This window comes from Candoia aspera, chromosome 10 (assembly GCF_035149785.1).
Source record: "Candoia aspera isolate rCanAsp1 chromosome 10, rCanAsp1.hap2, whole genome shotgun sequence".
Lineage (NCBI taxonomy): Eukaryota > Metazoa > Chordata > Lepidosauria > Squamata > Boidae > Candoia > Candoia aspera.
In genome coordinates this window covers 22,710,576-22,727,747 of record NC_086162.1, presented here as the reverse complement: position 1 = coordinate 22,727,747, position 17,172 = coordinate 22,710,576, and the positions used below count along the sequence as shown (strand labels likewise).

General features: G+C 47.5%; 1 protein-coding gene across 1 annotated transcript in view; it reads left to right on the top strand.

Annotated features, from left to right (window-relative positions):
- BCAM (basal cell adhesion molecule (Lutheran blood group)) overlaps positions 1 to 8,705 on the top strand; it is a 52,089-nt gene extending 43,384 nt beyond the window's left edge. The window contains exons 11-16 of the mRNA XM_063312529.1: positions 1,552 to 1,673; positions 2,568 to 2,706; positions 3,897 to 3,932; positions 4,394 to 4,541; positions 5,704 to 5,818; positions 6,310 to 8,705. Coding sequence (XP_063168599.1) covers positions 1,552 to 1,673; positions 2,568 to 2,706; positions 3,897 to 3,932; positions 4,394 to 4,541; positions 5,704 to 5,818; positions 6,310 to 6,315 — 566 coding nt within the window. The 3' untranslated portion in view covers positions 6,316 to 8,705. The remainder of the gene's footprint in view (positions 1 to 1,551; positions 1,674 to 2,567; positions 2,707 to 3,896; positions 3,933 to 4,393; positions 4,542 to 5,703; positions 5,819 to 6,309) is intronic.
- Positions 8,706 to 17,172: the final 8,467 nt, after the last annotated feature.

The following is a 17,172-nucleotide window of genomic DNA, read 5'->3' as shown; positions in this document are numbered from 1 at the left end:
CTCGCTTAATGACCCTAATTGGGACCAGCAACACTGTTGCTAAGCAAAGCGGTCATTCAGTGAGACATCACATGACCACAACTTGTGACCTCCTGCCAGCTTCCCCACTGACTTTGCTTGTCGGAAGCTGGCTGGGAAGGTTGCAAATGGCAATCATGTGGCTGTGGGATGCTGCGACCATCGTAAACGCACAACGGTTGCCAAGCACCCAAATTGTGATCATGTGACGGCAGGGATGCTGTGACGGCTGTAAGTATGAGGACCGGTCATAAGTGTGAGGACCAATCATAAGTCACTTTTTCAGCTCTGTCATAACTTCGAGCGGTCACTAAACAAATGGTTGTTAAGCGAGGACTACCTGTCTTTATTGTAAGGTTACATTGACAGAACCTTGCAAGTGTGAAAGTACATCTTTCCCTCGTCACCTTTACAATCCAAGAAACAAGGGAGGGTCCCTTCTGAGATGTTTGCCACACCCCTATTTCTTCTGTGGGCTCAGCTGCCTCTTATCTGACCATTCTTCCTCCTGTCTCCCAAGGTCATTCCCACCCACCATTACAGCGTAACCTTCAAACAAATCACTATCTCCAACCACCACAACTAAAATACCCTGTTCGTGAACACAAACGACACCTACTTAATCTCCCAGGATGAGCCCACCTCACATCCCGGCCGCAACGCCTAAAGGGGCTAGAGCAGTAAGGAATGAATACGGCAGGGTATGCCCAATTCTTTCCCCTGCTCCTCTTTGGGGAAACAATTGCTAGACTCTCTTAGGATAGCCCACAGAGCCCACAAGCACCGATGCCTGATAATTTGAGGTAGGAAACAAACACTTTAGTGAAAGCCATAAATCGACCATACCACCACTTAAATAAGAAAGAAGCCCTCCAAACTTTCTCTCCTGAGCCCCACCCCCAAAAGAAACTTAGGGAAAAAAAGTTTTGCCCATGTATCATTCTTTCCTCTATGGCAGTGTTTCTCAAGCTCAGCCCCTTTAAGATGGGTGGACTTCAACTCCCAGAATTCCCCAGCCAGCTTTGCTTTACAATCCAAGAAACAAGAGAGGGTCCTTTCTTTGCTTTGCTGGCTGGGGAATTCTGGGAGTTGAAGTCCACCCATCTTAAAGGGGCTGAGCTTGAGAAACACTGCTCTGTGGCTATTGCAGAGGAAGACAATTGGGCTTTGAGGTATGTGTAAAGTTTTGGCAGAGAATCCTGTGCTCTAGCTACCAGTCCTTTCGTAACAGTTTGGCCCACAGGCTTGTCGGGGTGTGACACTCTTCACTCAGAGGTTGGTATTTACAAAGCTTTTCCTAGAAAGATCGGATGATACAGCCCTCACAAGGCTGTGAAGATTAGTTGGAGCAGCACGGGCCATGCAGCCCAGGCGGTGAAGACGGGGCTGAAAGTCATTGGTCCTTTCCCCTCTCTGTGACTCACATACACACAAGCATTCCAATTAGCTTACTTAATGCCCTGTTCATCCTTTTTGGGAGTGCAGCATTAAATCCATGGGCGTTGGAATGCCCTCTTTCCTTCTCTCAAACAGGAAAGCCGGAGATAGAGGGGCACCAATCCATGATCCAGCCGCTGGACCAGACAGTGAAGCTCACCTGCTCTGTTCTAGGCCATCCTCAGCCTGAGATTAGATGGAGCATACCTGGTGGGAAGGTGAGTCCAAGGTGTGGGGAACAACCACCACCACCACATGTGTCATATGCCACCCAGAGTCACTCTCTGTGAGATGGATGGCTCTCTAAATATACCATCATCATCATCATCATCATCATCATCATCATTATCATCATCATCATCCCCTCTACATCACTCAATGGTCTCTAGGGTGCAAGGTTTTCAAAACAGATTCAGGGCCCATTGCCTTCCTGTGATGCTTCCTTAAATGAGAAGATGGTTTATGGCTACAGCAACCACACATCCTGTATTATAAAGGACAGTCCTTCATTGCAGAAAGCTGTCCTTTGGGTTTATTTCCTTTTCAAAAACTCACTTTTTTCCTTTCTTTTGTTCATTTAATTTTTACCATACAAATGGTGCCACTTAATACACAGTCTTTCCCCTTCATGTGAAAAATAATACCGATTGAATGGTCTTTTAAAAATAAATCTACATATCCTGTTTGATTTGAGATATTTTCGTTAGAATATGCGTTTTGTAAAGTTTGTCTTGGCTTTGCTCCTGAATTTTCTTTTGTAAAGCAAACTTATAAACATAAACAATTATTTTTTTTTCATCCTTATAAAACTTTTAACCTTTTTTAAACCTCCTTTTAAGCTCTTTCAGATTTGCCCCCTTTTCAGGTTTGTCCCTTATTTTTTCCAAGAAAATATGGTCACTGTATTTATGGCAGATAAAGAAACACAAGCTCTCGGTTAAGAGTATAGCCCTGTTGGTGACAGCAGTTTTTTTCCCACACACCAGCAGCTATTAAAAATTTCCATGCATAGGATACTATTAATGCCAGAAATAGTCCTGTACGCTTAACCCCCAGACAGGCTGGTGGAAATGAAGGAAAATGTGCAAGTTATTTTTTGATTCTCCCTCCAGGCTCCTGTGAAGCATTCAGCAAATAAATTTGTTTCTGAATTGTTAGTGGAAATGACCCCCAAGCTAGTCCAAAGCGGGGTTAAATGCACGGCAGAGAACAAGTACGGCACAGCCGAACAGAACTTCCAGTTGAAAATTGGTGAGAGAATCATTTTTCTGTCCTGTCCTGTGCACATGTGGGTATGGGTGTGGGTGCGCATGCGTCTGCTTTCAGGCAGGTTTTTCAGATAACTGTATTTGCAGCAGGCCTTAGGATGAAATGCCCCTATAGATCAAGGATTGGTCCATATGCGTGAGTAATTTCATAGCTGTCCTTTAATGCTTCTCATCTGAAAATGCAAATCCCGCCATTCATCCCGGTCCCCGTAAGAATCCCCATCTTTTCCAAAATGCTGTTGGCCAAGGGGTGAGGGCAGGGAGCATTTATCACAATTGTCGGCTTCAGTGGAAAACCTCCTCTTCTGGTGAATAGAAAGTTTGTATCACTCAGAAAAGTTTGTGCTGTGTGTGTGTGTGTGATTGTTGGGTTCTTGATGTTCTCTGAGGTTGGCTGTTTCCTTGCAGATGTTTCATTACCAGGCTAAGGAACATCATCAGTGCATGCCCATGCCCCAATGGGCATGCCCACGGCCAGGCATACCCACACGTACCAACCTGGTAATGAAATGTTTGCAAGAAAACCACCAAGCTCAGAGAACACCAAGAACCCAACAGCTCAACCCTGAACTACAGATATTCTCTACAGGTAGTCCTCACTTAACGACCATTTATTTAGTGATGGTTCGGACTTACGACGGTCCTGGGAAAAGCAACTTATAACTGGTCCTCACACTTACAACCACTGCAGTGTCCCCATGGTCACATGATCACAATTTGGGCGCCTGGCAACCGGTTCGCATTTATGACCATCACAGCATCCCGTGGTCATGTGATCGCCATTTTCTACCTTCCCGGCCAGCTTCCAGCAAGCGAAATCAATGGGGAACCCTTTGATTCGCTTAACAACCACTGCAAAAAAGAACGTAAAAGCGGGTCAGATTCTCTTAATGACCGCTTCGCTTAGCAACTGAAATTCCTGACCCAATTGTGGTCATTAAGCGAGGACTACCTGTACTATGGGTGTGTGTGATTAATTATAATTTATTGCTGGAAGGGAATCTGGGCCTGACCCTTACTTAGTTTTATTAAAATTGCCATTGCCATGGCCTGCTTCAAGCAGCTGATCGCAGTTCCTCCAGCACAAACATTCTGGCTCTGGATCTCAAAGGTTAGGCGGTTGTGTTTAGATTTCGTGGTGAGCTTTGCTAACCCATCTCTCTCTCCTTGTAGCTTCCCCAACAGCTTCTGCCTCCCCAAGCCCAGCTGGTGAGTCTTTCCTTTCCCCTTCTCCAATTCTGTCCCTGCTCATCGGGGTGGGGGAGCCGGAAGGGCGATACGGGCCAATTTGAGGGCTGTTAACTGTTACCCAGGGACCTGGTCACGAATCGCTCTCTCCCGCTCTTGTGCTCGCTATCTCAGGGAACCCTGAACTCCAGACAGGTGGGTGTTTGGGAGTGAGAAAGATAAGACAGCAGAGGGGTCCCCTTTGCCAGATGGATGGTTCCACTGAGGGATGATGGGAGTTGTAGTCTAACACATCTGGAAAACACCAAGTTAGGCGAGGCCGTTCTGGACAGCCATGGCAGGAAGTCCCCCACCCTGGTTTGCTTCTAGCATTCCTCACTTGGCCCATCAGCAGCCCCTCTCGCTTCCTGCCATCTCTGGAGAGGACTCGGTGGTGCCCGAGCCTTCCCTGGCTTCACGGGTGCCCTTTTTCTCCCCAACAGCGGAAGCGGAAGAGAGTCAAGGTGGAAGCACAGTTGCGGTTATTGCGGTGTGTGTGTGCGTCCTCATCCTGCTCCTGATCGTGGCCTTCTTCTACTTTATGCAACGCCGAGGCCGGTTGCCCTGCAGCAAGGGGGAGAAAAGATCTCTGTGAGTTTGATCTTTGCACTTTGCAGCCCAAATCAGGTTTCTAATGTGTTGGGCCAGAAACTTCCCAGAAGCTTCATCTTGGAATGGGAGGAGAGGAGAGACCTGGGCACCTTAATCCCTTTTGTCTGTCTGGTTCCAGTAGATATAATATTTTATGTTGTTGTTTTTTTAAAAGGAAGTTTATTATATTTTCAGAATAAAGATAAAACACGTAAAGATAAAACATGAAAAGGCAGAAAAGGGTTGAAAGAAAACTAAAAAAGAGAAAAACTAAAAAGGGCAGAATCAAATAGAGATACAAAAAGAATGACTTCCGACTCTTTGCAGCCAAGATACACTGTATGTAAAAGATACAGCAATCCCTTACTCCAGTTTTGCTATAGTAAACATCATTTCTCTAATCCATTTCAACTGAATAATCAAAATTCAAAACGATAACTTCATTTTTTTCAATTACAAACAAACAAACAAACAAAAACCCCAAGCAATTCTCTACCAAAACCAAATTGAAACTAAATATTATCACACATATCTATAGTCAGTTTTGCCTTCTCTGCCAAATTTATTAAATTTATCTTATTGTTCCCCTACATTTTACGTGGTTTTTTGATGTTCTCTGAGCTTGTTTTTCTTCATGCAGACGTTTCATTACCAGCCTACACAATGTCATCAGTGGGGGTGGGGGGGTGGGATGAAGTTGGCTGGCTGTGTATATATGGTAGCTTGGTTAAGATGTGGCTTCTCCTTAATAATTGGTGTGGTTCAGATAACAAGCTGGTAGGGAGCACAGAAAGGGATGAAAGAGCATCTGGCAACTCCCTGTATTGCAGGCTTCCCCAGGCTGGTGTTTGGGGGTTGCAGGACATACGGTTCAAGACATCTGGAGGGCTCTGAATTTCTTTCTTTCTTTCTTTCTTTCTTTCTTTCTTTCTTTCTTTCTTTCTTTCTTTCTTTCTTTCTTTCTTTCTTTCTTTCTTTCTTTCTTTCTTTCTTTCTTTCTTTCTTTCTTTCTTTTACCGTATTTTTAGATTAGCCCAATCAAGCCAACTCTCTCCGGGAGGGGGAAAGCTGCCGTCTCCTGTTGCAATCCTTGCTTGCTTAAAACTTTAAAAAGTTTTAAGAACAAACATTGAATCCGGTGGTTGCTTTCTTCTGCTCTCAGGACCCCCAAGGAAGGGACTCAAGATAACACCGTGGTGGAGATGAAAGCTGACAGGCGGAATGAACAGACGGGGTTGCTGAGTCCTGGAGGAGGTGGTGGTGGTGGAACGAATGAGGTGAGGTGGGGTCTGGGTGGGAGGATGATAAGAGCCCCATTGCCCTTCAGCACCAGCATTTCAGCCTCTTTTTCAAGCCCTATTACAGGATGGTTCCCACCGTTCCAGACCAGGGTCTCTCCAGCATAGATGACTGGGGGGAGACGGAGCAAGTGATGGTATCTGCACCATGACATCATCAGGCCAATGCCATGAATTATATAATTTGTGTCAGATGACATCATGATGTACATGGCGTCAGGGTGGCTTGTACCAGACACTTGTCCCCTCCAGATGTATGGGCCTTAGTTCCCAGAATTCTCAACAATGGCCAAGCTGTCTGGGGAATCCTGGGAACTGAAGTCGATATATCTGGGTGTTCTTACAGAAATGGGGAAAGAAGAGATTGGGGCAGAGCAGAGGAAGACTAAAGAGTGTGAATTAATGCCTACCTCCTTCTCTCTCCTCCCTCCCTCCCTCCCTCCCCCCCTCCCTCCTCTCTCTCCTTGCAGTGCTGAGCAGAAAGAAGGCTGGACCTGTCTTCTTCCAGAGGGGCCCCCTTCCCATTCTGTACCACCCACAATGGATGGAGAAGATGCTCAGAGGGGACTCTGCCAGGGCATGACAGCCCCCCTCCCTCCCTCCCTCCCTCCGAGGGCAGGGAGCTTCCTTTGCACCTAGACTTTTGTGGCAGGAGGGGTAGAGATGCCATGGGGGGAGGGTTATTCTGCCACTACTTCTTCCTCCTTAAAACCACATGTTTTGTGATTTTTGTTTTGCTTTGTTTTAAAAAAGGAACTGACAATTATCTGGACAGACATTCCATTTGCAGGCTCCAGCATTTCTATACCTGTTGCTGCCCAGTAGACATAAATAAAGTCACCCACAGATGCATTTATGTCAGTAAGGCAAGCAAACTGGCTGACCAGTTGGTTCTGATTTTCCTTAGTTTTACTACCAACTTTCAGCAAGCCCATATCTGCCAGTTAGCTATGATCTAAAATGAACCACGTTCTGTTAACCTACTGGTGAGTCATGCTTGCCACAAGCACCTGTGTTTTAAGCTTGGGTACGTCTGCCCATTTTCCTGTGAACATGTACCCCTGTGTATCCTCGGCGTAAAGCATGCGCCCAAAGTGAACATTTCTAGAGACGCTCTCGTTCCTGCATGTACGAGCTTGCCCATCCCACAGGCTTCTTCATGCACCCGCCATTCTAGGATGGCCCATCATCCATTTGTATATCTGTCTAGCAAGCACTTCTTCAGCACCTCCTGGTGCATCTGTCACACTAGGGTGTCTGTCTGCATTTGAGCATCGCCAGCTTTGGAATTTAGCCCATGGCCAGTCCTTTAACGGTAATTTGATCAATTAAACAAGCGAGTGATAATGTTCCTCCAAGCCACAAAAATATGCTGTGGCTGATTTCATAGATGGGTCCTCTGTTTAAATGGCTAGAGGTCAGTCGGCTGGCTGTAACGTTTCTTTCTGGCCAGTTGCAGCCCTTCCTAATCCATGCGCTTTCTTCTCTGGCAATAAGGTGCTCTGAAGATATCCCAGCACTGACTCACAGTCATTGGAGTGTGGGATCCCGATCTGCTATGCCAAGGAAAGTTATTTTGTCTGCGCGCCTGAACGGCAGCCTCATGAGGAAACCTCCTCTCTCCTGCACACCATGTGCTGACTTTGGCTTCATATAGCTTTGGGGGAGGGGGCTTTTCAGGCAGAAGGTGGGGTCTTCCAGCCACAGATTTCTTTCTTTGTGGGATGGCTGGGGGACATGCAACGTGCTCCAAAATTACTTACCTGTATTTTTATGTTCCGTTCTCTCAATGTCTCTGCTCCTGAGGTGGTGCCCACCTTCGACCCCCATCTTTGTTGGTGACAGTTGAGCCCTCCCAGTCAGTGTATCCTCTTCCTTCTGTGTGTCAGTTTTGGTAGGGCACTGTTTTGTGTGTGTGGCAGAATCTCTTGGGGATAAGCCTCTTTTTCAGGATTGTGACCTTCCTGTTGTCCCCAATCCCTGTGACGCGTCACTTTCTTTCTCTCTTGCACTGTCTGGTCAAGACACTGGCTTTGGGGAAAGAACCTGGGCCTTTCTTTTTATAATTAGAGTACCTTTAATGGTGTTGCAGCCTCGGGAACAGAACGGAGCTGCGAGCTCTGACACAGCATGGTGGACACAGGCAGGTGGTTGTGAGGCTAGGAGAGGGGGGCTAACCTAGGGGCAGGGGTCTTCCAGAAGAAGCATTTTTAGAGAGGGAAGGAAGCTGGATATTTTAAGAGTTTCTCTTTGATTGGCAGCTGGAATATTCCTTTAACTCTCCCATTACCTCTCCTCCCTGATTCCCACATGGCCTTCCAGATGTGGTTGAACTTCCACTCCCAGCAACTATTGGGCAGGCTGGCAGGGGCTGCTGGGAGCTGTAGTTTATCAACATCTGGAGGTGTTTGATAAAGGATGAAGGCTTGCTATAATGCCCAGTGTTTAAAACTGCCTCTTAGGTCTCAGTACATTTTTAGCCCATTCCCTTTGTACCCACTGCCAATTCCAGAGTTGCTTCATTTAAAACAAAACAACAGCCACCTCCCAGCAATTTGATCTGTTGGCCATGGCTTTCTGGATTTTTGCCTCGATTGGGGGGAGATGTGGATTAAGTGGCCTTTCAGAGTTTTTTTTAGCTCTCCTTCTGGGCGGGGATTCCTCTGCAGACCAAGGCAGAGGAACAAATCAGTTGGCAACCTAGAGGAACAAACCAGTTGGCAACCTAGCAGCCTTGCATCCTTTGGGCCGCCTCTCCCCACACCACCCTGTGTCGGTGCTCCCGTGTCTCTGTTCAGACATTTCTATCCTCTACAGCCTTTGCCCAGGTTATGCTGTACGTTAGCCATTAAAATATTGTAACCTCTGTTTGACTCCTGAATCTTGGTGTGCCTGCATGGAACTCATCTCCCACATCGGGTGTGACTTGGAGCAGCTAAAATTCTTTATCCAGCCCTTGTCATTGCCCACAAAGGAAAATCCCTTCAGTGCTGGCCTCCCTTCCATCTAGGAAGGAAACTTCAGCTGCGAGCTGAGAACAAGAGAAGTCGTTTATTTTGATTTGATTATGATTTTTACTTCCTCCCACCAATGTCCAAACAAGATGATGGGCGCCATCGTAGGTGGCCTGGCTTTAGCCTGGCAGAGCCTTTTCCTCTTCAGTTCTCCTGCCCCACGCTCCACTTTGTGAATGAAAGGCAAAAGCACACTGGGGCATTCTCGGTGCCCGCAGGTGGGGCATCAGTTCTGAGCCCCTCATCTTTAGATGCTGAACTAAAGCTCGGGTTCAAAAGGCAGATATGTCCCAACTGAGGCCAATCATCCCAGCTCTGCAGTTTCCTGGGGAGTGTTCTTGATTTTCCAGCTTCCACATATGCTCCGCAGGGACCCCACTTCATCTGGAAGGCTTGTATGCAGCTAATTAGAGAAGTTCCTTCCTGCGCTCCTTTGTCATCGCAACCCGTTTTCATTTCCCCTCCACACACCCCTTTGAATTTGTTTCCTCCCCCTTGCCCCCGCTAATTCCTTGCCAAGGAATACTACAAATTTCCCCTCTCTAGGACCAATTTCTTAAGAGGAATGCTGGCTTTCTGACATGGCTCCTGGGATCTGAGCTGCGATGCAACCTTTAGCTCTAAGCAGTGATGGTGCTTGGCCTTGGCAGGCTGCAACTTTACAAACCATTGTGGATACACAGATTATGCTTGCCTTGAAAGGTGCCGGAATGGCCCGTGCTGTTCTTTTCCCGCCCCGATTATAGTAACGTTGCCAACTAATTTTGCCTCCTGTAAAACTATGCCTGTTTTGCATGTTGCTTTAGGCCAGTGTTTTTCAAACTTGGCAGCGTGAAGACCCACACCACATTTCTGGCAACTCGAACGCAGATCTTTTGAGAACGTGCAACTTTTGTAAACATATTGCTTCAAAACAGATTTTGGACCCTTTTCACAGCTGGGCCTGAAATGAGACCGATAGCCAGGGCGGAAAATAAAATTAGAATATTATCTTCCAGCCAAGCCATACATCTGTCAAACCCAGGCCTGCTACTGTATTCTGATTTACTGACTGGGCAGTGGTCCCTCTAGCAAGGATTCTGTAAGCCTTGGACTTGTAAAATATGTAGGCCTGGTGTCATGGGAGATAGCTTGATGCCTTCCCCAGCTGGTGAATGAACCCCCTCCAGCTTTCTAGCTCCCTGTGGACCATGGGACCAGCTGAGACTGGGAAGTGCTTTGGAGAAGTCAATGAGAGAGGATGGGGGCCCATCCTGGAGACATCCCACCTGTCCCAGAGATTAAATGCTGCTTGCCTGCAGATGAAATCCATCTGGGCCCTTCCCAGTGTCTAGACTAGTGTTTCTCAACCTTAGCAACTTTTAAGATGGGTGGACTTCAACTCTGGGAGTTGAAGTCCACACAAAGTTGCCAAGGTTGAGATAACACTAGTCTAGAAATAGGAAGAGCAGAGATAGGAAGCTCAAAGGAGAAAGCACAGGTAGGGATTTGTAGAAATTGGGGGCTGATGTTTCAGGATCCAAATTGAGATGGAGCCTTGCTATCCAGCGGGGAGAGGAAATAGCCATTGTGGAACGAAGGGTGATTTGTTAATCCTGGGTTAACGGCTTGCACAGTGTGTGAACTTTGCCAATTGTTTATTCAATAAGCTATAGGTAAGTGAACCACAGCATATATGAGTGAATCCAGTGGAGAAGCTGGTGACTGTCTGCCACAGAGAAGAGGTGAGTAAGCTCCAGTTTTATGCAATTCCTGCTGTAAGTGAACCCCGTTCAGATCTGAAGCTTTCTTTTTGCTCTGCTTTGATCTAATGTTCATCGGGGAGCCAGAACCTAATCAATGACGTACCAACATTTATGATCTTGGTTTTACAGCACTTAGCAATGCAACCTGCCTGGTCTGCAACATGAGAAAACCTACGAGCATTTATTTTAGAGGAGGAGGAGGAGGAGGGAAGAAGATCTAACCAAATTTATTTTGTCCACGGGACACTGTCTCTTTCTCTGGGCAGGAATGAACCAAGATCATAATGAAGTAACTAAAGGGCCAAGTTTCTTTGCTGAGAGTTGCCAGGGTTTATCTCAGCACAGCATGTAATCTGGCAGGCAAAAATCCCAAAGATGCAGCTTTCAGTAGGAGAGAGAAACGGAGGAAGCTTTGTCTATTAAACTTCTGCCTCCTCCTCCTCCTCCTCTGCCTCCCCTTGTTCTTCAGAGCTGTCATTTCCAGCAAAAGGGGTATGTCAGGAGGGCATGCCCTTGTCTGCAGTTGGGCTTCCTGGATGCTGAAGTTCTACCCAGAAGTGGAAATCTCCACATGGGATGATTAGCGGGGCAACTAACTGAGCGTCAGCTCTCCTGCTGCCTGCCACATTTCTGCCCCCCTTCTCAGCACAGGGAGAGCACAAGATCCTCTGTGGCTTGCCCTCCACCCCTGACCTGCCACCAGTGTGAATCCAGACTGCGTATGATTTGACCTGTGTGAGCAACTTCACTGATGTGGCTTTTCTCCTGGCAAACTGGGTGGGGGTGGGTGTACACTATGCACCCCTTTTCCTTTCCTCCTCATCCCTCCATCCTGGGCATCTCCCTGTTTTGAATGCCCACAGTATCCCACATCACCCCAGGACAACAATGATTCTTGACCTGCTTTCCCTTGGAATTTTTCTCTCTCTGTGCAGGCTTGGCACCCTTGAGTGGGATTTGAAGTACAGAACAGTAAATCTTGGGCAGCTGGGCTGCCACTTCTTTGAACCGGCCCGTAAAAGGAGAGAAAAGAGATTTTGGAGGCCTACGAGTGATTCATGGGGGAGCTTCCCAGCACCACACAGCTGGATTCACGTGTCAAGCAAAGCCATTGCTTCGCGGCTTTGATTCTGGCCAGCGTGTTGTGTGAAACCAGCCCTTGAGGATCTGTGAATCATGGTTTCTGGTGGGAGTCTTTGTCGGGAGGGTGAGAAGAATCAAGATGCTGGCCTTGTTTGCATGGTCAGGGAGCCATGTTGACTTTTTTGACCTAGTGGATGCTCCTGATTGGGGGTTTTGTGTGCTCTGTAGATCCCAGCCCTGGCAAAATAAGCTGCAGTTTCGCAGGACGCACCAGCGTGTCTGAATAATGATCACAATTAGAATCTGAACTTTTCCTGGTTCTGGGGTGGGAAATTGAAGCTTAAGCAGGAAAATCAGGGGTGGGGGCTCTGAAATGAATTGAATCCCCCCAACCACCATCCATCCATCCATCCATCCATCGCTTACAACCTCAACCAACTGAAATAAAGTTTGCCCAGAGATCTGTTCACCCAAACGCAATGAGGGAAAGACTCATTGGGTGGAGTGAAAATGGGATTAGTGTGAGGGGGCTCTGAAGGGGGCTCAGAGAAGCTGAAGGTCCTTCTCTTTTTTTCAGGGCTATCAAGCAACCAAAGGGAGAAGTAGGCAACATGCAGAAACTTGTTAGGGCAAAATTGAGGGGATGGGGTTGAACAGGGCGCTTTCCCAAGGTGGGCTGAAGGCCAGTTGTGGCCCCTGAGCTGCCAGTTCCCCATCTCTGAGTTAAGGCCAGGCTGGTGTCCTGCTTACACTGTTAAGCTAAACCCTGGGAAACCCAACTTTGAGTCTGGCTTTCCACCCTGGCAGTTCCCTGGATGAGTTTGGGCCAGTCACTCCAGTTCAACCCAAATTAGTCAACAGAGTCAGGAGTGTCTGCAGGGTGCGGTCCAGAAACTCAAGATGGTGGCACACTGCCGCCATCTTGACTTTTTGGTCCATACCCTGCGGACACCCAGACACACGGTTGTTGCTGCACGAAAAATGGCTGGAGATTGTATTGTCTATGTTGGCTTTTCATTCCTGGAGGAAGGTATATCAGTCTAACAAATAAAGAAGTTGCCTTCCTCCAGAAAGATGTAGCATTTTCCTCCCTTCCCTTTGGCAAGGACTGAAAATTCAAATCTGAAAGCTTGACTGTTTCAGAAGGGCTGGACCAGCAGCAATTAAGCGAATGCCTCTTTGCCGATGCCAGACAATAACAGACAGGATGATCTGATTTATGGGTTCAGGGTAGTAGGTGAAGAGACCCATCTCCCTAAAATCCCCATTTCATCTCAGTTTAGGCACAAAGCCAGCTGGGTGACCCTAGGCCAGCCACTTTCTCCCAGCCCTGGAAAGGAGGCAATGGCAAACCACTTCCGAAAAACCTTGCCAAGAAAACGGCAGGGACTTGTCCAGGCAGTCTCCGAGAATCAGACAAGATTGAACGAATTAAAAAAAGAAAAGATAAGAGCCGAGTGCAATGGTGGAGGCTGGGGACTGGAGGGGGGGAATGGAGAAAAAGGAATGCCGTTTCCTCCCTGTTATAGTTTATAATATTTGCAAAGCACACCATCCCAAAAAACGAGGTTGAATTTTGTTGCGAAGGGTTGTGAGGTCTGCCACGCTGAGGATGGGTTGGAGAAGGGAACGCGATTCTGGAGGTGACTTTCTGGCACAAGAGGGGAACTTTTCTCTGTTATGTTGGGACTGGGGTTTGCTGGCGCATGGCTGGGCTGGGTTCCCCTCTGGGCGGAAGAGTCTGGGTGGGGGAGCCAGCTCACTTCCTTTCCTTGGGCAGTGTTTGGATCTGACCTGAATTCCCTAGCAACTAGGAAGTGAAGTTGGCAAGGTTGTGCATAAATACAGGCTACACTGGGAGAGGGTGTGTGGCTTTGGCGCATGCGTGGAAGTTCCAGAGTGGTACAGAGGGGGAGGGAGGGAGGGAGGGAGGGATCGTCTCCAACATAATTGTAGGGAACTGCATTTAAGCTTAACAATCCCAGTTTGGGGAAATGGGGTTGATCCTTTTGGGGTGATGTTCCTTCTCCACAGCATGAAGGGAACTGAGAGGCAGAACTCCCCCGCTGTCCTTCCAGAGGGTCCACGTTCCACATGAGTATAATATGAAGGTTTTCAAGGTTTTCTCAGGGAAGGGACACCTGGCCATCTTTCTTGGGGCAGAAATCCGACATCTGGGCAAGGGCTCTCACCCAGTACGGATTGTAACCCGCTCACCTCTATCCTAGTTAGATCAGAGCAAAGGTTGGTCTCAACAGCACCAGCCAACCAGGGTCTGCTCTGCTCACAGAATTAGAGCATCTTTTTGCTGTCTGTCTGCACCACCTGGTCTTTGTAGCATACTGCCACTGATTCTGGAAATTCTGTGTTTAGGTCAATGGGTGGTTAATAGCCCTGGAAGTTTCCTGGGTGCAGTCTGTTCCTTTTAATAGGGGATCTAAATAGCCTGGAGTCACTGCTGGGTTGTGGCTATTTTGCAGATGTTCTCCCCCTTGCTGCGTAACTGTGTTCTGATATCAAAGCCGTTCTAAATTTGCAAAGGATGGAGGATGTGACACAGATGACGGGAAAAAAAGAGGTTGTGGCTAAATCTGGCCGTTTGGCCTGTTTATACCAACCCGTAACAAGAGGAGAAAAGAAAGTACGGTTGTACAGCAGGCAGAAATTCAACAAGTGAAGCTCCCCCCTCCCCCCTTTTGGGCCCTCTCCTTCCCAGCATGAACATATATCAGCGTCTTTTTCCAGCACTTGTTGGCTCAGCAGGGCGGGGAGGTGGGGGCAGTAAGCCGATCATTTGAGCTGGAATCCCGTCTGAGTGCTTATCTGGTTTCTGGACTGATGCGTTGCTCATTCAGGTTTGCAAATCCATGACAGGCAGGCCAGTCATGAGACAGACTGGTGAGATCCGGGTTCAAACTCCCCAGCGAAAGGGCCAGTTATCCTCTGAAGCCCAATCCATCTCCTAAGTTTGCTGGGAGGGTAAAATGGGGGGTGGGGTGGGGCTGGTAGAATGGTCACCCACTATTGCCCTGAAAGATGGTATAATGAGTTAGCAACTCAAATGCTCATCAGAATGTTCCCAAAGGCCCTCAAAGTGGCCAACAGGTCATGATCACAACAGCACAAACATTTCACCTGCCTACTTGCATAAAAGTATCTCAAGAACAAGGGATGAGCCAAGAGTCTGAAGACCAGGCTGTTTCAGGCGGCTCGGGGAAGTGAGCCAAGCTGCGTGCTACAAGGGAAAAAAGTTTATACCTCTTTTCCACCTCTAATCAAGTGCAAAAGGAGCCGAAACAGACCAATAAACAAACAAACAGTCAATCTGAGTAGGGAGCGTTTGACTATCAAGGAGACAGCAAGGGAAGGAATGGATGGACTGGCTCTGAGCGTTGCAACAGCAGGCAAGAAAGCTGAGGGTGGCTAATGAGGCGGCGTAGTTTAATGGGCTCTGAAAGAAAATGTTGGAGCTGGAAGCTTATGGAGGCCTTATAAATCCAATGAGCATCTGGTTCCTTCTGCAGCACATGGGTGTGCACCTGAGCATGAAAGCAGGGAGACAAAGAGGAGACAGTGGCAGGATGCGTGAGGGAGGGGGGGCTCATGGATCTGATGGGCCTGGATGCTAAAGTCACCAGGAACAGCCCACCCACGCCCCATGTAGGCTAGGGAAGAGATCGTTTTCCTTTTATCAAAATTACTCCTCTGATCATCAGCCACAGCCTGTTTGGTCTCCCTCCTTAAATCCTTCACAGGAAATGTGCTCAAATACTCCTGCGTGTTTACTGGCGCATTTATAATACATTTATGTTTCTATATAGCTTTCCTGACATGCACACTTTTTGCAAACGGTTTCTTTCCTTCCCTCCACCTAGAAAATGCTTTCAGGGCATACATTTATCTCATATGCGCAGTGGAGGGTGTTTCTTGGAGTCATAAATCATGCAAATATGCCCATATATTGAAATATTAAAAAACGCAGAGATAGTGTGTATATTGTGGGCTCATACACTCACAGTAGATTTGAAGGAATCGAGGGATGCATTTAACACATAGGAATGAGCGCTAATTACAAATGATGCAGGTAATGGCAGTAGCCTGGCATTGAGGAGTGAAAATGGGCCAGGACATCCACAGGGAGGTCAGAAAAGTCAAGATGGCAGCTGCAACCATGTGGTCAAAACCTCACCCTTATTAACGATGCATTGCGCACATTTTACATGCCTTACAGGCATTGCATTGCACATAAACAAGGAGTGAGTTGCACATAGTCTCGGCTGCCATCTTGACTGTTCTGCCCCCCCACGAATGTCCCTGAAGGCGGAGGAATCGAGCCAGAAAGGCAGGCCGCACGTCCCACGAACGGCATGTGGAAACACGATACTACAGGACAAACAGGACAGCTGTAACTTGCGTATCCCCAAACAAATAAAAACAAAAAACAAAACGACAAACCGTTTATTTTTAGTGGCTCACTCATCCAGCTGACAGGCCTCCAGAAATGAAAATGCCTGTGTGAATCAGTGATATGGACAGAGAGCAAATGGAGAAAGTGAGAGGAGGGGGCAAGAGGGGGATTCCAAAGCAGGATCACCGTTGCTGGAATAAGAGATTAAACTGACAGGGATACTCCACTGGCAGAGGCAGCTGAATTCACACAGAGCACAAATGCCATACAGGTAGTTCTCGCTTAACAACCATTCATTTAGTGACGGTTTGGACAAGACGGTGCTGAAAAGACCAACTTAGACCAGTCTGCACACTTACAACTGTCATACCATCCCTGCAGTCACGTGATCACAATTTGGGCACTTGGCAACCAGTTTGCATTTATGACCATCGCAGCGTCCCATGGTCACGGGATCGCCATTTCGACCCTGGCCGGCTTCTGGCAAGCAAAATCAATGGGGAACCACATGACTTGCTTAATGACCACGTAGTCTGCTTAACACCCATGGTGATTCGCTTAACCACCACTGCAAAAAAGGTTGCAAAATCAGGTCAGATTCACTTAGCAACCAAAATTCCAGTTCTAATTGTGGTTGTTAAGCAAGGACTACCTACACAGAAGTTGCTCATACACTTTTTTTTCTCTTTTTAAAGCAAGAGATATACTTTTTTTTCTTTTTAATGCATTTAGCAGAGACCTGTAGCAAAGAGGTGCCAAAAAGGTCCTTATCCAAGGTCCTGCTCTGCCAATAATAGCTCTTTCTCCCTCTCCCCGCCCCCGCATATTGTCTTTCCCATCTTTTCCCCTTAGTAACTTCCCTCTGTTCCTCCATTGCAATGAAACCTCGGTCAACACCCACTCCACTCCCCGCAACTCAGGTGGCCAAGCAAAGATGCTGCCTCTGTCACCATGGAAACTGCCTCCTCTTCCTCTCTCCCTGCCAATTAGACCCGATTCTAGGGATGTGGTAGGAAGCTATGCTAGATGCAGAAGGAGAATATGGCAGTTTGGGGGAGAAGGAAGCAATCTATTAATCTAAAT